At 43.2% G+C, this 26,677-nt stretch overlaps 1 protein-coding gene across 1 annotated transcript in view; it reads left to right on the top strand.

Moving 5' to 3' along the window:
- The window catches only part of PPP1R21 (protein phosphatase 1 regulatory subunit 21), a 61,961-nt gene extending 50,352 nt beyond the window's left edge, over positions 1-11,609 (top strand). The window contains exons 18-22 of the mRNA XM_037161229.2: positions 1,297-1,329; positions 2,472-2,588; positions 4,846-4,944; positions 8,670-8,798; positions 10,900-11,609. Of these exons, the coding sequence (XP_037017124.2) occupies positions 1,297-1,329; positions 2,472-2,588; positions 4,846-4,944; positions 8,670-8,798; positions 10,900-10,929 (408 nt within the window). The 3' untranslated portion in view covers positions 10,930-11,609. The remainder of the gene's footprint in view (positions 1-1,296; positions 1,330-2,471; positions 2,589-4,845; positions 4,945-8,669; positions 8,799-10,899) is intronic.
- The last annotated feature ends 15,068 nt before the right edge of the window (positions 11,610-26,677 follow it).

The following is a 26,677-nucleotide window of genomic DNA, read 5'->3' on the forward strand; positions in this document are numbered from 1 at the left end:
TTGCCCTCTGCCCCTCGCAGATTCCTGCCAAAAATGACCTGGAGACAGTAGAGATAAAAAGGGGGTGTTTTCTGTCTTCCTTGGTATTTCTGCTTTTCAGTCTTTATTTCCTCTCATTTAAGGTATAGTTGAGATTGCCTCACTTATCACATTTTCCATGAGCCTCAGTTTTGGGCATGGTCTTTGGTGGTCAGGATTAGAGACCCAAGATATGGTTGGCCACCTTTCATTTTTTATGTGATTGAATATATTCCTTTTCCTTAGTTGCTCTCAGTGGAGTAAGAGCTTGGATAGGCATCTGTACGGAGGAGCTATGTGCTGTCCCACGTTCTCAAGTCCTAACTCGGGAGTGAGGGGATGAGGGTGGGGAGGCAGAATGGGTACCAAAGTAGTCACATTTGAATATGTAAAGTTAAACAGTTGGTCACTGTAAACAGTTTTTAACTGAAAGGGAAAGACTAATTGCTACTCCTGCTTCAGTGAGTAGAAAAAGAAGTCTTATAAAAGACCATTTATAGCTAGGTGGGCATAGTATTCTTTAGTACACATTCACTTGATCTCACTGTTCAGAGTGTTACTTGTGAATATATTATTTAGAACCTGTGAAAACTTTATTGAGTGTTATCTGATGAACAGAATACATTTCACCTGAGGTTCCAGTAGACTTTTTAAGTTATTGTCCCCAAGCACACGAACCATGACCTGAGTAATCATAACTTTCTGTTTTCCACATCTCTATCCACAGAACCAATCTTTAAAACCTGGCAGCACTTTAATGTGTTTAAAATTACATTTTCATTGATTTAAATCTGAAATGAATATTTATTGACGTCATAATAACATTGCATCAAAAACGTATTTGTCTCCTTTTGAATTTTCAGCCAGTGGTTTTTTTTTCTTCTCTGTTTTGAATGTTTTGTTACGATGATCATTATCTTGGCTGCCACTTTGGAAATAGGCACAGAAAGGACAAGGGGAGTTAAAAGCTATTCTCTCTTCACAATTTGTTGGTTTCAGTGATGAAAATGACTAACAGCATTTTGATAGAGGAAATAGTGATGATCGTTACTCATTACTGCCTCATGGGAGACATAGCAAATGCGGGTACCTCTCCACAGGTACTGCTTCCTTGTAGTTTACTACAGTTGTGTTTTAACACAGTCCCAGGGTGATCTAGCATTCCAGCCCCAGTGCTCTTTAAATGTGTGAGCCGAGAAGAGAACATATTATGTGCTTAAACTATTGTGTTTGAAATGTAAACCGTTTATTCTAAAGAATTTTTCCCTTATGTTCCAGATTGGGGTTTTAACCAGGACATCTGACAGTGAGGTAATGTGTGCTTGGCATCATATCATTTGTTAGTAAATATCTGGCTGTGTGTTTGTTGACAAAGCCTTATAAACGCCAGCTCTGTCTAATTGTGTTTTCTGACCATTTTAGCAAATATGGAGCCAATGTTTTCTTCTTCCATCAGTGGGTCCATGTTGCTTTTTTCTCTGGTTCTATTTTAACTGTCCCAACAAATTATAGCCTGTTTTGTAAATGCCTCATTGAGTGACTTGAGTTGGCGGTTTGGCAAGGTGTGGCTTGAGCCGGCCATCAGCTCACTGGCACGCTGGGTGAGGCTGAGAGCCGTCAGCCTGCCCAGTGGGAGGGCTGGGAAAGGGGCTTTTCAGGGGCTTATGAACAGGGTGCTTGGTAGTTGTTCCCAGCCCTTGAATGAGTGCACTCAGGTCAGATTTGGCTTGTCACATAGGGTTGCAAATTTGTTTTGAAATATTATGAGATGTAATTTTGTAAATAACCATTAAAAGGACATTGAAGTCATATAACCACTCAGTACAGTGAGCTGGTAAATATAGTTCAACATAGTTGATAAATTCTTTGATTTCCTTATTGGCCTTATACTTTAGGTAATCTTGAACTTCGGCATATATTTTTTAACTAAATTCAATAGTGTGTCATTGCTAGAGTAACTAGAAGTAACTACTAGTCTGGGACAAGGGTAGTATCTTTAAGACCATTAAAGCTATCTTAAGATAATGTTGGAAAAAAAGAATGTTCAAATTTTAGGGGTTCCAGTACATGCTCCCTTTTTCTTCCCCTTTTCCAGTTAGAGAAGGACACAGGAGTCAGATGGAAATTTTGAAAGTCAGGTTTATGGCTAATAAAAGTTGATGGAGGGACATGGCCCTGGGGCTTCCCAGTACCTCACTTCTGCTCTGTTCTCGAAGCCACAGCTTCATTCTGAGATAGGCAGATTTTGAAAATCAAGAAATTCAGAGTAGTCATTTCCCTGCCCTGTCCGAAGTTTCTTTGAGGGGTAGGAAAACAATGACTCCCCAACAAATTTCAAAGGAAAGTATACAAAACATTGTGTCTTTTTTCCCTAACATGAGTTCCTTTTTATTTTTCTAGAACTGCTTCATCTCACTGGCATTCATTTATTTCGTTATGTGTGTTCTATTTAGCTGCCAGATGTGGAATCTCGTGAAGACTTAATTAAAAATCACTACATGTCAAGGATAGTGGAACTGACGTCTCAACTGCAGCTGGCTGACAGTAAGTCGGTGCATTTTTATGCTGAGGTGAGTGGAGATTTCGTTAGATTTGGTGGTTTTTCCTAACCCCTTTAGGAGCTGGGTCACTGTCCTGGTCTCCTGCCGTTCACTGGAAGAGAGAAGGCAGTGTCCCTGTACCAACCCCAAATTTTCATTTCAGTAAATACAGCACTGATGTGTCATTTCTAAGTTGATGAAAAATAGTTGAGACTTGTAGGTATCTTTTCTTACGGTCATGGATGTTTTGGAACATTATTACTATAGATTACTGCTAGAGAGCTATACTCAGGTAGCATTCATAGGCCAAGGAATTTTCATATAGGGAAATTAGAAAACAAAATATGCCTTTTTCCTTTTTTAAAAAATACTTTTCAGTTTCTAAATGACATTTGTTGAAATGAGTTACTGTAAGTGATAAAAATATATCCTTTTTGTCCTGGCTGGTTTGGTCCAGTGGATTGAGTGCTGGCCTGTGAACTGAAGGGTTGTGGGTTCAATTCCCTGTCAGGGCACGTGCATGGGTTACAGGCTGGGTCCCTGGTTGGGCATGTGTGAGAGGCAACTGATCAATGTTTCTCTTGTACATTAATGTTTCCCTCTCTTCTTCCCTTCCCCCTCTCTGAAAATAAATACAATCTTTAAAAAGAAACAACCTTTTTCAACCATTAAAAGATTTAAAAATCTTATTTTTTGTTACATTTTCTTCTTTCCTCACTAAATAATTCATTTTCTTGAGAACTGGAAAAACACTGTGCAAAGTAATCATTAAAATTATATCCCATTGACTAAAAGGGGAGAAAATGAAGAAAGTACAGTATCAAAGAGTAAGAAACAAATAAGGTAGAACATCTAAGAATCCCTGTAGGTGTCTGCTTTGAAACTTTACATTCAAAGTCAGCTGCAGATATCAGACAGAATTATAATGCTGTTAATTGTTAAAGTTTTTTTAAAAGACAGCACCCTTTGTTGAGACCTTACTTTGTGATTTTGTCCAGTAACTGCAGAGGTGGAGAATAGGAGGCCAGTTGCTGAACTGGAGAGGGGCTTTGCTTTTTTTCCTGCCAGAGTAAATGAGGTGCCTAGCTGGGTGTTGCTCATAAGCAACCATTACATACTGGTTTGATGAGTGGATCAGTAGTGACAGCCTGAAGGGCCCTAGAAAATAGGGAGGACAGCAGACTGGGTGACTTACAACAAACCCGCTGGAGTACTTAGCATCTGAGCTGCGTGGTGCAGTACAAAATCATGTCCTTATTTGGATCCCTCACTGCCTCCTGAGTTGGTGTCCAGACTCGATTGTTATCTTCATGAGGACCCAAGCTTTGTAAAACTCTCTCCCTCTTTTTCAGGTGTGGTGTGGTGCTGAGCACACAGATGTTTGGTTCATAGAGGGGGGTTGATCTGGCTGGCTGAGCCTTCCTGAAATGAGTGGGGATGTTGGGGGCTGTTTCATTTGCTTATCTGAGTAAATGTCTTCAGCACAAATGTGATACAAGAATTATGAAATTGTCCTTGTTTCCCCTCATCTGTAAACAGGAAGTGGTCACCCCCGTGTGACTTTACTGGAATGATTAGTCTGAGCCTCTGACGTTGACAGAGCATCCGAATGTGTCTCAGCAGGTTCTCCTTGTCAGTCTCCGGGCCGCATCCAAAAGTTTAGTGATTCTTTCAGTGGCGTGCCCTCTCTAAACAAGGGTGCGAGAGAGACTTGTTTTTCTTCTTTCTTCTGTCTCTGCCACCTAGGTTTGGTAAAACCCCCAAAGAAAGCAGCTGGGGTATTTACAATCCTGCCCTTACTTTTTTGATTCCATGTAGATAGAGTAGACCGTAAAGCTTTTATTGTTCCTATAATGTGGTCTTTTGTAAAGGAATTAAAACACAAGAAAAGTATCTTAGGATCCATATCGCCTAGTCAGATGCCATTGACAATGTTTGAAATAACTACTTCCTTTTTGTCCAGTGAGAGTATAAATGAATCCTGGGTAAATGTAAAAACTTTTTATGTTTTTTTATGACTGCTGGTCATTGGACCAGAGCTAGGGGAAAGAAGAACATTGATGAGCTTGGGTTAGTAGACATTTTGTTTGCTTATTAAAATAATCTGAGCGGGACCTCATTTTCCTGATGTGTACTCTAGTGTCTAGTACAAGGCCTGCAGGTATTCTGCGGGTATTGTGAATGGAGGGCTTTGGTTTGGGGTACTGTTTTCTGATAATCTTCCCTGATGTGAATTCGCTTTTGGGAAATGCCCCCTGTGATAATGGAATGCTTTCTGATTTAACAGTGCAGAGCACTCTCTAAAAGACTAGCATTGGCTGAAAAGTCCAAAGAGACGCTGGCAGAAGAAATGAAAGTAGCCAGTCAGAACATCAGCAGACTTCAGGTGAGTTCCAAAGCCATTTACAAATTTTTTTGCATTCAGAGTTCTTGGGCAGCAAGGTCAGCATTTGCTTTCTAAAGTAGAGGCACAGGTGATAGACTTGCTCAGTGCAGGGTTGCTACACACCCTCTATGGGTAAAAATACACAATATCTGTAAAACATAGTAAGATGAGATACACTTTTAAAAAATAAAAGATGAAGTCTATTTTGTCTAGAGAAAATAAAATAAAGTAGTAGCATTTGACCTCTAGACACACATCTTTCTAACCACTTTATTTCTGACTCACTTTATTTATTTATTTATAAGATTTTATCTATTTATTTTTAGAGACAAAGGAAGACAGGGAGAGAGAGGAAGAGGGAAACATGAATGTGAGAGAGAAACATCAGTTGGTTGCCTCTCTCACGCCCCCACCTGGGGACGCAGCCTGCAACCCAGGCATGTGCCCTGACTGGGAATCGAACTGGAGACCCTTCGATTTTCAGGCAGAGCTCAATCCACTGAGCCACACCAGCCAGGGCTCCAACTCATTTTAACGTAACATCTCACTTATGTAAGACAAAAAGTGGTTATATTGTTTGTTTCTCTGACTTGACTTTGATTTTAAATAGTTTTGTAGTCAGCATTTCTTTTTTTAAGTAAAATTACTTTTATTTTTATAAGTGAAAAGATAATTCATTATACAAACAACACTTTTAGCAGAATGCTAGCTGTCATTATCCACTTTAAATGAATTATGAAATGTATGCAATAAAGCAAATAGTTATATTTCTTTATACCCTCCATGCACCTTCTTTGTATTTCTCAAAATTTTCAACACTATTTCAAAAAATATGATAATATTCTAATCACAAAGTGTCACCTTTGCTGAGTCAACAGAATATTTATCGGCTTATGTCAAAGTTGCCAATTATAGGTTAAAATACCAGTAATTACTTCATTTACAGTAGCAGTGAGCTTCTGTAAAATGTTTTTCATTCCAAATATGGTGGTGTGATCCACAACAATGTCAGTGCGAAAGCATTTGTAAAACAGTACCTGTTTACCCACAGTTTGTTCTTTTCCTCCTCCCTGGTACTCCCTGTCCCATTACTTTTATTCTGTTCCTTCTCTTTACTGTTTTATGAAACTGAACGAAACTGAAAGGTAGAGCAGTAAAACATTTGTCCTTTCTCACTGCTTTGTTTTAAAGCCTTGTTTCCAGAAAGCTCTCATTAAATATAAACATGACATGGGCAAAGAAAAACACATGAGCACAGCGACACCCACTTCCTCCTGGGTACAGATTAGTGTGTGAGATTAGCTGGGAGCACAGGATTAATGGAAGGGGCTGAGGAGAGCTTAGGGATGGGAAAGGAGGGAAGGTGTTTCTTCCAAGGACGATCCTGCCTGGAAGGTCTGTGGACCATCCAGGTGTGACGTGGAACCTGAGGCGGACCTCCCCACCTCGCCAAAGGCTTGGGAACACCTGAGGGGATTTGGAAAGATCAAGTAGCTCTTGTTTTTTTTGTGTGATAATTTTATACCTGGCATAGAAGGAAATGCTTATGTTTTTCTAAAGACACTGAGAACTTTTGAAGGCTCATAAAAACTTTTTCCTCGTGTTTTTTAACTTTGTTCTCTTTGTTAAAGCCTTTGACTTAACCTTCATGGTAATTGATCATATAGGTCATTTAGATAAGTTGCTTTTCCAATTATTTAAAAAATAAATATAAAAAGCTTTAGAGTGGTATGACTAGTGTTTTTTTAAAATATATTTTATTGATTATGCCATTACAGTTGTCCAATTTTTCCCCCTTCATTCCCCTCCACCCTACACACTCCCTCCCCCACCATTCCTCCCTTTAGTTTATGTCCATGTGTAACAAGTTTTTTAGATTCTATATTTCCCATACTATTCTTGCCCTCCCCATGTCTATTTTCTACCTACCATCTATGCTACTTATTCTCTGTACCTTCTCCCCCCTTCTCCTCCTCCCACTCCCCTGTTGCTAACCCTCCATGTGATCTCCATTTCTATGGTTTCACTCCTGATCTAGCTGTCCTCTTAGTTTGCTTTCGTTTTAGGTGTGGTTGTTAATAACTGTGAGTTTGCTGGCCTTTCACTGTTCATCTTTTTTAACTTCTTTTTCTTAGATAAGTCCCTTTAACATTTCATATAATAAGGGCTTGGTGATGATGAACTCCTTGAATTTGACCTTATCTGAGAAGCACTTTATCTGCCCTTCCATTCTAAATGAAAGCTTTGCTGGATAGAGCAATCTTGGATGTAGGTCTTTAGATTTCATGACTTGGAATACCTCTTTCCAGCCCCTTCTTGCCTGTAAGGTCTCTTTTGAGAAATCCGCTGACAGTCTGATGGGAACTCCTTTGTAGGTGACTGTCCCCTTATCTCTTGCTGCTTCTAGGATTCTCTCCTTCATTTTAATCTTGGCTAATATAATTATGATGTGCCTTGGTATGTTCCTTCTTGGGTCCACCTTCTTTGGGACTCTGGGAGCTTCCTGGATTTCCTGGAAGTCTATTTGCTTTTCCAGATTGGGGAAATTCTCCTTTATTATTTGTTCAGATAAGTTTTCCACTTGTTGCTGTTCCTCTTCCCCTTCTGGTACCCCTATAATTCAGATGTTGGAGCATTTAAAGATGTCCTGGAGGTTCCTAAGCCTCTCCTCATTTTTTTGGATTCTTGTTTCTTCATCCTTTTCTGTTCGGTCATTTTTTTCTTCCTTCTGGTCCACTCCATTCATTTGAGTCCCAGTTTCCTTCCCATCACTATTGATTCCCTGTGCACTTCCCTTCATTTCACTTAGTGTAGCCTTCATTTGTTCCTCTAATGTGACTAAAATAAACCAGTTCTGTGAGCATCCTGATCACCAGTGTTTTGAACTGTGGATTTAATAGGTTGGCTATCTCTTGGTCGCTTAGAAGTATTGGCTCTGGGGCTTTGAGCTGTTCTACTTGAGTGATAATGTTTTGGTCTCTGCGCTTGTTATGTATGAGGGGCAGAGCCTTAGGCGTTCACCAGGGCGGGGCAACCCAGGTGGCTGGGTTGTGATGCTGTATGTGGGGGCGGGGTCAGAGAGGGGCAATGGCATTTCCTCTGCTCTCTCCTGAATCTTGGTCCCCTCTGCTGCCTCCCACAAACAAATTGGGCCCTTCCGGTACTGGTTCCAAGATGTGTGGGCTTGTGCACCCTCCAGGACCCTGTGGGTCTCTCCAGCAAACTCTCTGTGAGCCCAAGAACCTCTCCTGGCACCTTGACCCTCTAAAGTTTTTCCAATTGGTGCTTTTAGGCTTTAATTCCCGTTGCTGGGGCCCTGGTTTACGTGGTCTGTTTCACTGCTTGCTCCTTTGCCTTGTGAATGTGTGACTGAGGTCCGCAGCCAGCTTGTGCGCCTCTCTGGGTCTGCCTTTTGCCACCTGCGTCTGGGATCTGTCAGCTGCTGCCTGCACACCTGGGTCAGTCCTGCAGCTTCTTCCTGTGAGACCCCGCTCTGACAGCTGCTGACTCCGCCCCTCTTACCCCTCTGGATGAATGGTTCGTTGTTGTCAGACTTACCTACAGTTCAATTTTCTGTCTGTTTTGGTTGCGTTTTTGTTACTAAATATTTGTTGTCTTTAAACTTGGTTGTGCGAGGAGGGACAGTGTTTCCACCTACGCCTCCATCTTGTCTGGAAGTTGACTAGTGGGGTTTTGACTGCCCCCCCTTTTCCTTTGCCATTTAGGATGAACTGACGACTACCAAGAGAAGTTATGAGGATCAGTTAAGTATGATGAGTGACCACCTGTGCAGCATGAATGAGACATTGTCCAAACAGAGAGAGGAGATTGACACGCTAAAGATGTCCAGTAAGGTAAAAAGAGGAGGGATGTAATCTCTGTACAATATAATATTTAATGTATTTATTTCATTGCTGTGCATGCCAGGAGCAAAAGGTTAAGAGTTTTAAAGCATTTATAAACCATTTTATGTATATAATTTTTCCTATTATCCAAAAGTAAAATGAAGTTTCTTTGGCTGAGTTATAAGGTGGGAGGAGGTCTGACCTCTAAGGCCCTAATACTGTGTCCTTTGTCTTTTGGAATTTCTCTTATGTTGTCTAAGTTTGGGAGATTCTTAGGAGGTTTATCATGGGGATTTCTGTGTTTCATGTGAATCTAAAATGGTGTCGTTGAAGAGTAACCCTCTTTAGCAAATGTATTCTCAGATATATCCATCTAACCTAAGAATGGCTTGTCCTTTTAATTCCAAAATGTTCCTTTGATTCCATTTCACATAAAGCCTCCAGGCTGGGGTCAGTTGACACTGGGATTATTTTTATGTTGAAATGCATCTCCACATGTCATGAAAAGTAGGCTTCAGGAGGCCCGGGTCTTGGTTTCATGTATCATGTCAGATGCCCAGCACATTTTGGTAACTCAGACAGTGCTCTACCACCACCAGCTTGGATTTACTGTCTCCAGCCTGTGCCGTTTGAAATCCACTGCTGCCCCTTATTGATTCAGCAGGCACTTACTGAGTTCCTGCTGTGTGCTGGCACTGGGAAAGAAATCGGGATAAACAAACCATGGCTTTATTTATCATCTGCCAGTGGTGGTGCAGGGCAGCATTCTGTTTAATTGGCATCTCCTTGGAAAGTATATCATGTTAATGTGTTAGAATTTGCATTATATAGTTTTGTTTCTCGGGTAGTTTCATGATATTGATTGGCCTCTGGCTACTTTGAGAATGTCTGCGATGCTTTTCTGGGACATCTTTTGATGATCGTAACCAGCCAGTGTGGTTTTGATTATGGTTCCCCAGCTACTTGTGCTTCAGGAAACTTGAGCTTGGAGGTAGGGGGTGGGGGTTGGTTCTCTTAAAAAATGCCTCCTTTAACCCTTTTGGCCTCTTGGTATTCTAGCAGGGCACTAGTTAGCTGGTGCAGAAAGAACACACATTAGTCCCAGCAGCATGAGAAAGCCTATTTTAGCACCTAACATATGAAAGAAAGTAGCAGGAAAACTTTAGACTGCAGAGCTGCAGAATGCATTTGGTTATGAGTGGAAAAGGGTCAGTGTTAAGTAGAGCAGAGCTCATTGTAGCTACTTTAGAAGTTAGAGAATTTTCAGGCCCTCGCAGAACTTTTTAATCTAGTCCTTAAAATACCTGTCATTGATAAAGCACTGAGTTAGAGATCCTTCTTCACTTTGTACTCTATATTGTTAACCTTTCTTTGACTATGCTATAATCGCTATTGCTTTTTCCCCTCCCTGTCCATTAATAATTCAGATTGCCAAAGCATTATCTTATGGCTGAGTTGACATTATCTCCACTGGATACCAAGTAAACATCCTGAAACCATTTGCTTGCTATTATCTTGCTTTTAATGTTTGTATTCTGCAAGCTTTTCCCACTTACATGAAAAGAATATATTTTTATCTAATAGTTAAGTACCGGAATCTAGTTAGAATGTTTTTCTGAAAAGTGAACTTCTCCAGAAAAAGTTATGCAAAACTGGAAAGTCCAAAGGTCCATATGTGAGGGAATTGGGAATAAGTTAAGACATCTTTCCCTCCAGCGTGTTTTCAGCCGGAGTCAGAGCTCCCTTTTGACGACAACCATTGCCTTTTGGGTGTTAGTTGGCACACATGCAAAGTTAGTATCTATTAAGACCTTTCAAAGGTACTTATTTAAATAGCAAAGAAACATGTTTAGGCTAAAATTTCTTTCATTATTGCCCGTCCTCAGTTCCCAGGGGTATAAGGGCCCATGAACTTAGAGATGGGGAGAGTTCAAAGTAACAAACTGCTCTGTGATTACTGAATAAAAGCAATGCGAGGTTATCAGCTTTTCTTCTATTGGAAGTTAAAGTCCGAAGTGGAATATGGCTTCCAGACAGCCTGGTCTATAAACTATGTGAGATGTTTTTCTTTAAGTTTGTGTTCTTACTGTTGATATTTTTCTTTGCACAGGGAAATTCTAAGAAGAACAAGAGTCGATAGTTTACACATAGCTGGTTGGTGACTTCTTTCCAGAGCTGCTACTGCTGCAGGGAGCTGCCGGGCCAAGACTCCGTGACCAGTGCTGGCCGCCTTCAGAAGCTGCAGTGTCGTTGGACCTAGTAAACTAGTCGGTGTTGTAAATGACCTTGAAACATTCAAAATATATTTGTAACCAGTAAGGCAAATACAGAATTTGGTGTTGACAGTAAAATGGAAAACTATACAGATACCATGGATATTGTAGGTTTCCTTACACTGTTTTTACCGTGCACTTTTTAAAATTAGGTTTTAATTTCAGTATGTAAGAACAAAAATATTTTGTATATTTTCAAACTCAATTATATGGTAATTGATTTGGTATCTATGGAATAGATATGTTTCTGGATAAAATGCTTACACTGTCAAACTCGTTACTTCTTGCTGTAATTGAAAGCAGTGTCCAGATTCTTTTTAAAGACTTTTTCCCTTCTCTCTCTTGCTCTCTCTCTCTAACACCCTCTCCCTCTCTTCTCCTCCCTTTCTCTCTCCCATTCTGTCTCTCTCTCTTTCTGGGAGGGAGTGGGCCTTGCAAACCTCAGATCTTGTGGGTTTATCATTGTCTTCAGCTCTTCAAGACCCTCTCTGTGTTGGAATAATAGCTTAAGGAAATTGATGTCAATAAATTCTTATTTATATCTAAACTTCAGTCTCTCTATGAAAATTTGATAAAGGAAACTGAAACCTATTAGAGTAGCTTTACATAATTTACCAAATCCCAATTGATTTAGATATAATCTTTTCAATCCCCCTAGTTGGAATAATTGTATGGTTAATCCTTTAGTGAGGCTTTGAGTTTTGCCTTGAGAGGTACTTGTAACCACACTTCAGGCTATGTCCCTGAGGCCTTTGGGGCTCCCCTTGGTTTATTTTATAAACATTGTGTCATTTCAGTGTATACTTCAGGGGAGTCTCTCCCAGGACCCCCATTCCCCCATCTAAGTATAGTGATTGCTCCTTTCTCCTGAGTTACTTTCACAGGCCCATTTCACCTGAGCATGCCCAAGTCCCCAAATTAGTTGAGATGTTGCCGAAACCTCTTCCTCCCTACTTCCCAATCTCCCTGCCTACACTTCTATCTCCCTTGAGCCTCTTCACTAGGCAGCTGCTAATCACCCTCCAAAACGCTTTATTATGGTTGGCCTGAGAGCTCACCACCAGCTTTTCTCTGTGCTCCGCACATAAGCCAACCCCGTCCTGGCCTCTGCCCCAGATCCTTCGCTGCCTGTCGGAGAGAGGCTGGTTGTTATGCCTGGTCCTCACAGTAATGAAGTGTTTGGATCCTGCTGTGGGGATCTTTGGTGAGTCAGCTCAGTCCCGCTCTTCCCAGCCCTGCGAGTCCTCGGTCCCTTTGCCCTTTCCATGTTCTGTGACTTGCCCATTTCCAGTTCTCTATCAAGTGAACCAGATGTTTTCCCTGCAGCTATGCCTAGGCCCCTAGGCACCGTCAGGAAAACACCAAATAACCTCGCTGATTAGCCCCCTCATAAACTTAGGGCTTCCAGCCCTGCCAGTCCTTCAGAGTGTGCTGACAATCAATCCTTCTGGCATTTTTAGTCTATTCCTAGTCTTCCTCTGGAGGGTTTGGGACAAAGAAGGGATGTCATCTGACTTGCGATTTAATGGAATTGTTAGCTGCTGTGATAGATTGTAGGGGAACAGTGGTGGAAGCAGAGTCCCATTAGGAGGCTGTCACAGGAATAGGAGGCTGTTGAGAGAAGACGGTGGCCTGGACCATGCTGGTGGCCGTGAAGTTATGTGAAGTCTGTTTGGATTTCTTTTGGAAAAAATGGTTGATAGGATTTACTGACAGTTTTATGTGAAATTACAGCTCCCTCTCTCTATATTATATTTCTATTGTCATCTGCTTATTTTACTGCTTAAGTCTTATCATAATCTAATGGACGGCATGTTTTGCCTGTTTATCATATTTACTGCCTGTTTCAGCCTCTAGAAGATATAGCTCCACGAAGGCAGGGGTTTTGGCTTTTTTGCTGCTGTATTCCCTGCACCTAGAACATAGCCTGGCATTCAGTGAATGTTGAGTGAATGTCAGTTGGACAGGATGTGGTGTGTGAGACAGAGGAGTCAAAAATGCAGCCAAGGATTTTGGTCTGAACAAACCTGACCGAGAGAAAAGAGTGAGGGAGAAGCAACTAGCTACCTAGTTGTAACTTAAGCTGAATACCTGGGCATCATCTTTGATTCCTCTGCACATCTTACTGGTCTTACTGAATCCTCCTGCCTTTGTGGTACCTCCATTCTAACTGCTGCTCACTTGATACTTTCAATTGAGCCCTGGCTACCTAGTATCTGGACTGGTCTGTCTTATACTCCAGACCTCCCATCCCTTTTACCAGGGCATCTTTCTAAAGCTTAATCTTTGCAGAACCTGATGGAAAGCCTTCGCACAATTCCTCACTGACTACCGGGCACTGTCTGGCAGTATTGTGTGTGTGTAAGACATGTACAGCCGAACTTCTTTCCCTTTTTCTTCATCTTTCTCCATGTGTCCTGTGTACTTTCCCTCTACCTTTATGAAAGCTCTCAGCCCTGGCTGGTGTGGCTCAATGGATTGAACACTGGCCTGTGAACCAAAGGGTCACAGGTTCGATTCCTAGTCGGGGCATATGCCTGGGTTGCGGGCTGGCCAGTGGGGGATGCGCGAGAGGCAACCACACACTGATGTTTCTCTCCTTCTCTTTCTCCTTCCCTTCCCCTTTCTAAAAATAAATAAAATATTAAAAAAAAAACAACAAAACTCTCAGACCTCTAGGTCAGGAAAAGTCTTACTTCTTCTGCACGATTGGATGGGCCTCTTTTTCTCTGTTTCCCTGTCTGCTTTGGGGCTGATTTGTGTCTCCCTCCAGCTGTGAGCTGCCAGAGCTCCCGGACCAGCTACCCCTATTATCCTGCATGGTGTCCGGCCCCATAGACTCAGAGGCAAGACTGGTGGACTGGTTGGCCCTTCTGAGAGGGTCAGTACCCCGTGGGAGTTTTCCCAAGTCTGGCGGACAGGGCAGGGCTGTAAAGGGTATAGTTGGTTTCCTGGCAAAATTGCTCCCTTTTAACTTACTTGGTAAGATCTTTGCTCTCTTGGCAGAATCCCTTCCCAAGGTATATCACCACCACAATTTATTACCCATTTACCATATGTCAGGCATGGGTAAGACTTGACATATTTAATTTAAATCTCCAATAACTGTTCCTTGTGGTGCTGCTAATATCCCCATTTTACAGACAGGAAACTAGGCTTTTGAGAGGCTGTGCAGTTGTCCATGGTCACACAGCTAGTACGTGTTGGACCAGGATTCAACCAGATTAGTCTGATTCCGGAGCCTGGGTTATCTCACTGCAGAACACAGGTGACACAGGCCCGCGGACCGAATCCAGCCCTTCAGCTTGTTTTATCCGGCCTGGCACCTTGTTTCTACCTGGTGGCAGCGCCGAGCTCCGTGCCCCTGGTTAAGGAGTAGTTACATTTACATGGTCCTAAAATTGCATTCGGCCCTTTGAAGGCATGCATGAGGCTGATGTGGCCCCCAGTGAAAATGAGTTTGACACTCCTGCTGTAGTACATCTGAGCCTTTTGGCTGGGGTATTCAGTTTTGTTCCTACAGGCTGTACGTATAACATTTGGAGGATGAAGTATATTTAATTTCTCAGTAACTCCAGTACTTCATTCAGCTCTCTCGTTCCATGTCCTTATTAAGTACCTTGACCTCTCCTTTTAGTCAGCTTCTGGTTAGCTTCTTGGGCTAATAATGGCCTGGCCCAGTGTTAGCCTTTAGCATGCTTTTTTTCCTTCCCCAATGTTTCATTTTTATTTATATATTAACTATTTTACAAACCTTCCTAATTACTGAACTCTAAATTTAATGTATTTATGCCATAATGCTGCCCCTTCCGTGTAGTCCTCTTTCTGTACAAACCTTATTGTTACTTCTCTTTTCTTTAAAGGACTTTTCTAACATACACAAAAGTAGAGATGAATATAAACCCTTATCTCCCTACTGCTTGTTATGAACATTTGTCAATCCTGTTTTATCTTGTTTCCACACTTCTTTTTTTCTTGGAGTAGTTTAAGGCAGTTCCCAGATATTGGCTGACTTTGCCTGTAAATACTTCAGTTATGCATGTCTTTGTGAAAATGGTGAGTGCTGACGTCTGACTCTGCCTTATCTGTTTCATCACTCATTCAAAAGTATGTATTGAGTGCCTGCTGTGTGCTCAGTCCTAAGAAGATTGTGATGAGCAAAACACATGCTGGCTGCCTTTGAGAGCGTTTAGCCTGCTGGTGAGACAACAAAGCGATCACAGAAACACATCCTTACACACCATCATACGTTGTCCACCCTGCCCTGGAACTGTCTCCGAGCAGCCAGTGAGAGAGAATGCATAAAGGCTATCGTTTTTAAAAATTCAATGCCTATATTTCAAGCTGTTTTAAAGTATTTATTACAAAGAAAAATAAAACAAGGCAAACAAACCAACGAAAATAGTTCCCTGACCTCCACCTCCCTCCCCCCATTTCATGCTCCTCAGAGAGACTGCTTGCACTCCCTGTTTTGGTGTCTGTCTCCCTCATTCCAAATGGCACATTCCTTGTGTTCTTCTGTTGGGCACTATCAATGGACTTCACACTTCAAAGATGGGGATTGGCCTGTGTTCCAACTGTGCCTCACTCCGTACCTCTCATATATACATACACACTTTCCCTTTACCTGTCTTTAAACTAGTTACATCAACATTTTGATTAGGTCATTACTCAGCCTATACTTTATTCTTCAAGTGCTGTTCATAGCTGAGTCATAGTGCGCTATGGTTTCTTTCCCTTTCCTGTACAACTCTTTGTTTTACCTTGGTGTTAATAGTTGCCTTTTAAAAAATTTACTTACATTTTCTGTTACTTTGTTTCTAAATTCTCTCACAGGTATATAGCTCTCCTCTTAGTGTGGTCAGAGGCAACTGAGTCTTCAGCCAACCTCATCTTCTTTGAGAAGTCTCTGCTAGAGCCCTTTGACCTGCTCCGGGCTGCTTTGGTTGCTCTAGGCCATCAATGCCGCTGCTGTCCTGGAACTCCCTTCCTTGTCATCCTGGGCAGCAAGTGTCTCCCACTCTTAAAAAAGGCCTCTCGCACTCCCCGAGCCCTTCCAGTGACTGTGCTGTCCCTCCACTTGCCATGCAGCCCACCTCTCAAGGACTTGTCTGTTCTGTCTGATCGTCTGCGGCAGGGACAGGAAAAATAAGAGATCATTCTCAGTCTAGGCACACAGTAGAGACAGTTCTTTGAAGTCCATGTAGGAGTGGAAAAGGGGGAAAAAAAGAAAAATGACTTTCAAGTAGCATACACTGTTTCCTGGAGAAGATGGAATTTTCAGAACTTACTGAAATGACATTTCCTACTTTTTCTTTTTTTATATACTACAGGCTTGTTAAAAGTTTAGGAATGAGGAAAAGTATCAAGAGCACACATCTCTCTTTGTAGAGATTCAGCTATTAGCATTTTTGTTCCTGCTTTTTTTCATGCATATATAAAATACTTACTTTTAATCAAAATTGAGATTTATAAGAAATTCCAAATGAGGGAAAAAAAGAAGTTCTTTAATAGGATGGGGTAATGGTTAGATGGCTGCACACCTCCAGGGGGCACTGTTCTATTATGTTATATGAGAGCACTGGGTGACCCTCCAGGCACAGCCTGCGAAGCTATGATAAATAGCATGTGTCCTGTGATAGGATTATTAAACATTCCCCCCCCATCCCCATTATTATGTTATGAGCAACACTGCTCACTTTTCAAGGCTGATAAAATTGGATTTTTCATTGCTTTTGGTAAGAAACTAAATCTATCAAGTTCAAGTAACATACTTTTTAACAACATGACCACTTTCCCCAATTTTTTATCCATTAGAACAACAAAACTCAGCTGCACTATTTCCAAACAAAAATGTAAGATAAAGTAAGTAAAATGAGGAAGAAATTAGGCAAGAAAGTGACCAAAAAGTTGGAGTAAAAAGCTCTTTCCAAATAAAGCCTTCTTTATCATTAAAATCCTCAGAGAGAAAAATGTGGGGTTAATAGTTTTGTTTTTTGAAGCGTTAACCCTGGATGTTACTCCCAGCTCTGGAAAGCCTTAAAACTGGATAACGTTAGCACGTAAAGATAACTTGGTTGATGATGGCTAAGAAAGCATCTGCCAGAGCTACGCTGACAAGGACTGGTTTGTTCTGTGACAGAAGAAGAAACTTCTGTTCTTGGCTCAGGGCTGTGTTCTCAGACGCCATGGTGATAAATGGAAAGCTTGTCAGTAAGCTGTTGCCCATGCCTTAAATTTTTAAGCAGTTTGGTAATTAGCTCCAAATTAGGAAATTAACTGGCAGTCAGAGCTTTAGAGCAGGAAAACCCATTATAGCTCTTCCAAATCTTTGAAAGCAGTGGTTATGGAGCATTAGAATCACTGTTTTCATAAGGAGAGGATTACAAGAATTGACTCCTCGGTGAAAACATGGTGGAGGTTATTTTCTGCTTTGCTCATGTAGGGACCTCAAAAGGCAACCTCCCCTCTTAGAACCTTTGCAGTTTGTTTTTTCAGAAGCTTTAATGATCTCTGAACTCAGCCCCACTTCTCCCTAAACAGCAGAGGAATAGCTAAGTGGTGACACCACCAACGTCCAAAAATAGAACACAGTTCAGTTAATTAGCAGAGAACAAACTATCAGCCACATCTTGCTCAGATGGTAAAGAATGTTCTCCCTCTCTCAAGCTTTCGCGAATTTTAGGACACTTCTCTATTGTGTTAAACTGTCAGCACACCTCATGAGGTCATTTCCATGTGCACCATCTCCCTAAGCAACTTCAGATGTGTGAGGCAGGAACCGTGTCTTATACTTACTCTTCCACAGTGCCTAGCAGAATGTCTGTACATAGTAGGTGTTCAATAAATACTAATTGGATACATTTTAGGGAGCGGGCCAAGGGACCAGCCAATAGCAATTGTCCGCGTAGCTCCAGCCACACCTAAGAGTGTCCCATTTCTAGCACAAAGGATAGCCAGTCATGGGCCATTCTGAATTACATGATCATTCCCTTAAATATCATTGGTTTCAGTTGGCATGCTCAGGGAAGATACAGGCTTTTTATGTCTGGAAATTTCTATCCAAAGAGTATTCAGGTTTCCTTGTGGTAAAGGTTTAAAACCACCCAGTGTGTGCTTCAGATATTAGGCCAGAATGTTTCATGAACCTAAAATGGTGATTTATTTTCCTGTTTCATTTTCACTGTTGTAAAAGCCATCCATATAGTGTAATCTTTTTTTAAAATGGCTTCCCAAAAGCCTTCACTTTCTTGAACGAACGTTACAATATAGATAGGGACTTAATCGTTGTAAAGTTTTTAGAGAGGAATGTTCTTAAGCCTTTAGGGCCACGCTTGTCTTAACTCTGAAGTCCTCACTTTTCCCAACCACATCCCCTTTCAAAGTGGCCATTTCTCCCTTCCAGGTTCTAACCAGGCCCAGCCCTGCTTAGCTTCTGAGATCAGGTGCTTTCAGGGTGGTATGGCCATACACCAGAATGGTTTGAATTTCTGTTGATTGATCCCAACAGCTTCAGCTGCTTTCAGTTTTGAGGAATTCCACATTAATCTGCGGGGTCATAGCTGTAGATACTTTGGGGGCCCTTGTTAAACAGCGTGGAGGTTCTAAATCATTTCTAAATGGGAGGAAAAGGCTGCCAGGAAAGGGACCCGTTAATAAAAAGGAGAATGCTATCATCTAAAGGTCTGCTTCGTGTAGAGCAAGGGAAAGAGCAGGGACTGTGGTAAAACAAGGTCACAGCTGATGACGAATGGCTGTGGTGGCTTAGCTGACTGAGGCCAGGCTGAGCAGTTTACCAGCACATTTTATACAAAGGAACAGTGGTCCTTTGGAAAGGGTCCTATGGAAATATGTGATGGAGTTACAAGAAATAAATCTGCATTCATGAAAATAACAACCTTTGGGGCAATGCTGAGTCATGCAGAAGGGGCAAAAGGTAAGTGGTTTTTGACCAATTATGTGGTCTTTAGAAATTTACGGGCCTATTTGTTTTGTAGTAGTGTCAAAGTTTACAAAAGATTTAGTAACTAGGTGGGCTACCTACTAATCCAGGCCATACTGCTCCTACAGAGATGATAGAATTCAAAAGGTGCCCTCATACTCTATTTAAAATTTTTAAAAAATATTTTATTTATTTATCTTTAGAGGGGAAGGGAAGGAGAGAGAGAAATATCAATGTATGGTTGCCTCTCGTGCATCCCAGGCATGTGTCCTGACTGGGAACCAAACTGTGATCCTTTGGTTCGCAGGCGCACACTCAGTCCACTAAGCTACACCAGCCAGGGCCCTTGTACTCTATTTAAATGCAGTGAAAATTGCTATTTGTCAAGTGTATTGTTTCCTAGATGGGTCTGTCCTTTCTCCAGTTGTTAGCTGTGGCATTTTCTGAGATGGGTTGGCCTCCCCAGGAGGCCCACTGGCTGGACAGAGGGTGTAGGAGGTTGAATTTGGAGCTTCGACCAGAAGGCCTGGGGTCAAGGCACCTCTTTTTCTTCCTTCCCCTGCCTTACTCCTTGTTTTGCACCTCTCTCAGCTCCTTACAAGAAGTCTGACTTGCCAACTCTCCTTCCCTCTAGTACCTGTCTGGTTCCATAGAAGAGTCTGTGAAAAGTTACCAGTTGACTTTTGTTTTCGTCTCCCTCCTGCCCTTCCTGAACCGATGACCATCCCCAGGACGGCAGCTGGAGGAAATGAGGAAGAGGCAGACCTGGTGCCTCTTACTGTTTGTTTAGGGGAACTCAGGGATAAACACAATTATTAATTTTATCTGAGAATAGAAGTATTCTATATACTGTGTTTTGCCATGTATAATGCACACTTTTGCCCAAATTTTTGAGGGAAAATAAGGATGCACATTATACATAGGTAGTACTAATTCCAAGTATCTAAAAATAAATTAAAAATGGAATTAAAACAGGATTTTTTTCCTGAAAGTTTGGGCCCCAAACGGTGCATATTACACCGTTCATGGGAGCACATTATACATGGCCAAATGCGGTAGGTCCCTGCTGTGCGACCCCAGGCACTCCGTGTCCTTTCAGAATGCTGCCCTCCTCACGGCCCTGGGCTCAGGTTCTTAACTCTGGGTGGAGGGTGAATAGGATACTGAGTATCTTTTCTGTTTCACAACGGGACTCCAAAGCCAAAAATCAGACTATACCTACCTGAAAGAGCATTTAAAAGAGAGTCACACAGTTAAGGCAAACACCAGGAAGTCATCAGTCAGAATTCCCTCATTTGCTTTCTACCAACAGGACACAGCACATCCACTTCCGATGTTCACTAGCGCCGCTGAAGCCCTCTCCTCCTAGACGGTCATCTTTCAGGCTAACACCAACTTTCCCCAGTCCCCATTTTGAGGCCACAAGGACTTACTGGTGCCTACTGTATACCAGGCTCTGGGAACACAAAAGGCAATAGCACACCACTTGGGTCAAAATATTCCCTTGCTTAAAAACTTCCATGGATTTCCTTTGCTCTGCTTCATGTCGTCACACGTTCGCATCCAAACATTTCCCACCTCTCCTAAGGCTTCCAGTCTTTCCGGCCTCCAGGCCGGGCCCAGAATGCCCTCCTTTCTCCGCTGAGTCTGTTCAAGCCCCGTTCAGGCTTCCCATCCCGTGGCTGGGTGTCTGTCCTTCCAGGGTAAAAGGCAGGGGCAGCTCTCTTCATTCTGACTCCACCTGTGAGGAGCCCCACTTTCGGAAGAGGCTGAGATGCCAAGCGCCTTGCCAGAATCACCTGCCAGCAGGTGAAGCAGGGACTAAAAGCCGCCCTCTAACCTCTCCTCAGAGGACTTTTGCACTTGCAGGCAACAGGTGTCGGTAAATAGTTACCTCTTGCCCGTGGCACACAGCCAGGCCCTTGGCCAAGCCATCCGGCATCCCCCTCCTCCTGAGTATTGACTCGCCCAGGAAGGTGAGGGTTCATCTTTACCTGCATCTTACCTTACAACCAGGTCTGGTCCCACTTCCGAAAGAACAAGAAACACTCAGAAGCTTCAAAAAGAATTCTTTAGTTCTCCTCATCACAAGACAAAACAAAACCATCCAAACAAAATCTCGAAGCCAAGTGGGAAGCACAGCCACAAGGTCCCCCCTCTACCCCATTACGTCACCACTGAGGGGTGACGACTAGGTCCTTGGGAGTGGGTGCAGGTTGGCTCCAGACCTGCCAAGGGACCCTGCCGCCTGCTTCGCGGAGGCCTGTAAAGGTAATGCCTGCTGCACCCCTTAGCCTGCACCCCTTAGCCCTCTCTTTTGCTGGAGAGGGCATCCTCTCACGCCTTGGGGTCTGGAAACTGAAGGGAAGTAAGAGAATGGAGAATCAGACACCCGAAAAGCTTTGGGGAATCCAAGGTAGGAAGGGAGTGAGGAGAAAAGGGGAAATCCAGCAAAGGACAGAGCAGGTGAGGGGTGGACAGCAGCTTCTCAGAGTTGTGGCTGCCCCACCCCTCCCCTCCCCTCCCCCCCCCCTCCCCTCCCCCCCCCCCCCCCCCCCCCCCCCCCCCTGCCCTCCCCTGCCCTCCCCTGCCCTGCCCTCCCTTCCCGTAGGCTCCCAGCCCGCCCCCTCCGCCCCCTTCTCCGCCTCTCTCCCTCTTCCTCCTACCCCTCCTTCCCGTGTGGACGTCCGTCGGCGGAGTCGGAGCCCTAGCGGCACTGTCGGTGAGTGACCAGCCCCAGGGACAGACGGGGAGGCACAGGGAACCCCCTTTCCAGGGTGGTTTGTGGGTGGGGAGCGCGGGCGCCCCAGGACTCGGGCATCCCGGGGCCGGCCGGTGTACCGTGCCCCGGTCCCCCAACACTGCCCTCGCTGCTCCGGAGCAGCCCGGGCCCGCGGGGTGGCTCCGAAGGGGCTTCCCCTCCGCACCTCAGCTCTGGGGCTGCTGCGACCTGGGTCCGGCTCTAAACAGAAGGAAAACTCAGAGGGCAGAGCGAAGAATCCAGACTCGGTTCTGAGGGCGGGGCCGGGGGCTCGTGCAGACCTCGCTCATTCCGGCCTTCCCGTCCCGGGCCACCGGCCTCCGTGCCTCATCCTCTCTCGGGGGCTCCGGGATTTCCCCCTCCTTTCCCCGGGCTCCTGTTTTCTGTGCTGCAGCCGTCCCGTCCCTCCTTTCCTTGGGAGGCTCCTGTCCCCCAGGCTCCCGCCACAGCCCGTGTCTCCAGCCCCGTGTCCTCTGCAGCGGCAGAAGGTGATGACCAGGCCAAGGGGCTACAGCCAGAAGACATTTCCTGCAGGAGTGACCGGCACTGGGATTTGGTGTCAGGTCCCGTGGAGCCACACACTGTACCTTTTGAGTCCAAGGAGAAATTAAATTCTGTAGAGTCCTTTTTAGGGTTTTACTATTTCTATAAGGTTGAGCATCTTTTTAGAGACCTCTTCAACTCAGCTTTTTTCCCCAATAATAATGGTGTTTCATGTAATTAGCTTTTCTAATTATGAAAAAAAAAGGAGTACAAGAGAAAATAATAAAGAAGAGAAGAAAGCTAAAAAAGAATGCTTGCTAGTGCAGAAGCCTTCTTTGGAAAGTGAAGACTTCGTTCCGCACTGAACCGTTTCAGTGGGAGATGGGCGTGCAGCGCAGCCCGTTCTCAGACTGCCCCAAACAGACCGGTGTGGCCTCCTGGAGGCTAGAACTTTTAATTGGCCCCTGAGAAACCGCAGTGTCTGTTGGCAGTCCTCACCCCGGCATCTTCCCTCTGCATTTCCCCCCCTTCCTGCTGCTCTCCACCTCCCTCCCAACTCCCCACCCCCACTTTCTCATAAACAGGACTTGTGAAAATAAGGCAGTGGAATAGGCTAAAAAGAGCAGGAACCACAAAGAAAAAACAGCTTTACTTCTTTTACTCTTGAGGCTGTTCCTTCAACTGCACTGTGATTGGGTGGAAGAATGTTTAGTTCATTGTGTGGTTTTATGTCAGTTCTCATTAAGGTTGAATCAGTGTTTCCATGACAGGCCTCGTTCTCTGGTTGCTTAGAAGGCGCTTGTTAATTCTCAGATGGGTCTGGACAGGTCAGGCCTGGAATCTGGAGATATTTTGTGGGGGTGGGGGCAGGATCCATCTGGACTGATATTGTTGCTTCTGGCCCCCTCGGGTGGAGCAGCAGGGGGCAGCGGGAGCTGGAGCTCGCTGTCCACATGAACTAGGAGGGAGGGCTTTCCCCAAAAGTGAGCTGTGTGAGCAGGATTTTAGGGGGTACTGAACTTTTTGTTTTGGGGGAGAATGAACTTCTGAAGAACGTTAGCCTTTCCCATTTCTATACAAGCAATTAGTGTGATTGCAACATATGTGCTGACTAGATCAGGTTCTGACCGACCCATCAGAACAAGTCAAGATGTTGAACTATTTGGAAATAAAGATTTTTTGTCAAATGAATTTCATTGGAAATAAACTCCTTTATTTTGAAAAGGACGTAATTCATTTTTCTCTGCTGATTCAGTTTGACCATTCCCCATCTGTGCACATCAGTAAAGTTTTACCGTGGTCTCAGTGTAATTGATAAAGGAAGTGTCATGACGTCCATTAAAAAAAAAAAAAAGCCCTTAGTTTTTGAACTTGTTTGACCCTGTTACTTAGAAAAACAATGCGCTCAGATGAAAATCTTCAGTCTCTTCCTTTTCCTGAGAATTTTTAATAGTGTATTTAATGCCCCAGAAATCAACCTTATGCTTTTTGGAGAGAACTCACCTCCTGCATTGTTCAGCTTTTGTACCAACACTTTATGGAATCTTGTTAAACTGGGTGGTTTGCCATCAGTCACAGTTTGCTGTGCAGTGCTAGGTAGGCTGCTCTGGACGCCAGGGGTATAATGAGTGCTGGCAATGTGTCTCTTACCTAAGGAGCAGGTGTTCTGAATGGTGACATGGAGGCTGTATCCCCAGTGAGCTAACTGGAAAGCAGCCAGTGGTCATCGGGATGGGTCAGATGAGTTCTAAATACATGAAGTGTGGGGCCTGCATAGAGAAAGGAGGGCAGGGGTCATTAAGAAGTAGAATAACCCAAAGGAAAGGAATGTGGCCTTCTAAAATCATATTGTACAAGCATACCAAATTATATAGGACATGCTTAGGGTATGGTGTTAAATGTTAAAAGCAGATTATGAACTAGAAAGCACTATCATTTTACTCTTTAAAAATATATTCAACAATATTGGAATTATATGCATTGAAATGAATGGTGGAATTATAGATGCGTTTGATTTCTTTTTGCTTGCCTATATTTTTCACCTTTTTTTTTTACAATAGTTAATAGCTAAGATTGAGTACAAAACACATGAATATGGTATTTCATTTGTACACTCTTTGAGATATGAGCCATTATTTTTAATCTTCACAATATAAGGTTCAGAAATTGGAATCAGAGGAATAACTTGCCCACGGTTGCATAGCACAAGGTTGCATGTGCTATTTGAGTTCGGGTCAGTCTCCAAAGTCTGTGTATCTCAGTTCTACTGTCTGCAGTCTCCCTGTACATGTATTATTATTTTACTTATAAAAAATAGAAAATAGGGCCCTGGCTGGTGTGGCTCAGTGGATTGAGTGCCGGCCTGTGAATCAAAGGGGGTCACCAGTTCTATACCCAGTCAGGGCACATGCCTGGGTTGCGGGCCAGGTCCCCATAGAGGGTACATGAGAGGCAACCACACATTGATGTTTCTCTCCCTCTCTTTCTCCCTCCCTTCCCCTCTCTAAAAATAAGTAAATAAAATCTTTTAGAAATAGAAAAAGGGAGGGGGAGAGTATTTTCTGCTTTAATAACTGATACTTTAATTAACTATAAAATGCCTCCCATCTCCCCCATCTCCCACTGCCACTTCTTTTTTTCTTTCTTTGTCACTTCTCCTTGGAAGTCCTTGGGAATTGCTCCAGACTTAGCCAGAGGTGGGTAAGTCACCTTCCCTTGGGAGCCAACTGTACCGAAAAGTATCCAGCGTTCCTTGGAGGCTTCCCAGCCAGCCTGCAGTTTGAGAACTCCATGGGATTCTGGAGCAGTCCTGGTAGAAGGCAGAATTTTTAAGCGGACCAGGCAAATTATGTCTCCAGAGCTCTGCCAATGTGGGCTTACAGAGTTCTTGGCATTGTCAGGGGAGTGTGACGGGTAGGAAGACCCCGGGAGAGCTCCCATTTGCCTACATGTTATGTGGAATGTCAGGGTAGGGAAGTCAAGCATTTACCACAGAACAAGGGGAAAGGAAAGTTAATTGCTTCTTGATGCTTATTACTGTGAAAATACAATAATAAACTACTTTGTTAGAAGACTGGCTACTCGGGTGATCCCATGCATTGGCAAGATGGACTGGTTTAGTGGAGGTGGAAATAGTCAGTGCGAGTGATTCTGGGGTAGCCCCGGGGAGAAAATGCCCACATCCTATCCCACCAGAGGTCACCTTATCCGTCCTCCTCCAGAAATCCACCTGAATATCCCAGAAGGACGGCTTTTCAATGGCACGTGGCCATCCAAACAATACACCGTCAGAGGGAGGCTTTATTTTTCTATTCTACAAGGAAGAGACATCTGGAAGGTGGATGCATGTAAATCACCTCCTTGTCGAAAAAATTGTAAGAGTCTAGGACTTCTTTCCCAAATTATCATACTCGGACTAGTGCCCCAGATCTTGTAGACATTTAACCACACGAGAAATGTCTTTCTGGTCAGTGTCAAGAGAAATTCTTGTGAGCAACTTGTTTGTTTTGTTGTGTGATGATGTGATTCCTTTAGTTGACATTTCTCATTTGGCCACAAGGTATCACTGAGTCAACTCAGTAGTCCACTTGGGCATAGGTATGGGACTCTGTTTTTCAATAACTAATGACACTGTTATACACCTTGTATTTCCTACCTATACTTTTCCTTGAGCCCCGATTTTCTCACCTATTTTACATTGTTTTGTTTTATTCAATGCATTTGGAGGCTCCTACTCTGATACCGCACTCCTTCCTTCTGAGTTCATTTTTCTTCATGCCAACATAAATTTAGAAGTTCTTTCATAAAAGGTATGTGGTAAACTTTAAAGTATATTTCTCGCAATGTCTCTGTTTTGCACTTACAAATGAGAGTTTGACTGAGTGTAGAACTCTGGACTTGATTATTTTCTCCCTGTTGCTACTCCTGAGTATCAGGTAACCCTGGGCAAGGTACTCATGCCTCAGTCTCCTGGTCTATAAAATAGACCATAGTACCCACTTCTGGGATAATTGTAAAGAGACACTGTGTAGAGAATATTAGAATAATGCCTACCATTTAAGGAAGCACATGATAATTGTTAACTACTATGATTACTTTTCTATTTTTTCAGAATTTCTGGCCTTTTGGGGGTTTTACTAGTTCATCTAAATCTTAGTTTGTCTGGTCGCATGCATGCGCGCACACACACACACACACATACACGCCTTTTGGGAATGTTATTAAAATTGCTTTCAATTTATATTACAGGAGAACTGACACCTTTCCAGTATTGGGTCTTCCTTTATTCAGGTGAGTGACTGATGATTTCCCCTATAAATATCTTATACAACTTTTGCTGTATTTATTTCTTATAGATTTTGTTGCTATTGTAGACACTGTCTTTTTTCCTTATTATAATTTCAAATTTACTGGCCCAGAGAGATATTTC

This window comes from Artibeus jamaicensis, unplaced genomic scaffold (assembly GCF_021234435.1).
Source record: "Artibeus jamaicensis isolate MK-2021 breed Jamaican fruit bat unplaced genomic scaffold, CSHL_Jam_final contig_465, whole genome shotgun sequence".
Taxonomy (NCBI): Eukaryota; Metazoa; Chordata; class Mammalia; order Chiroptera; family Phyllostomidae; genus Artibeus; species Artibeus jamaicensis.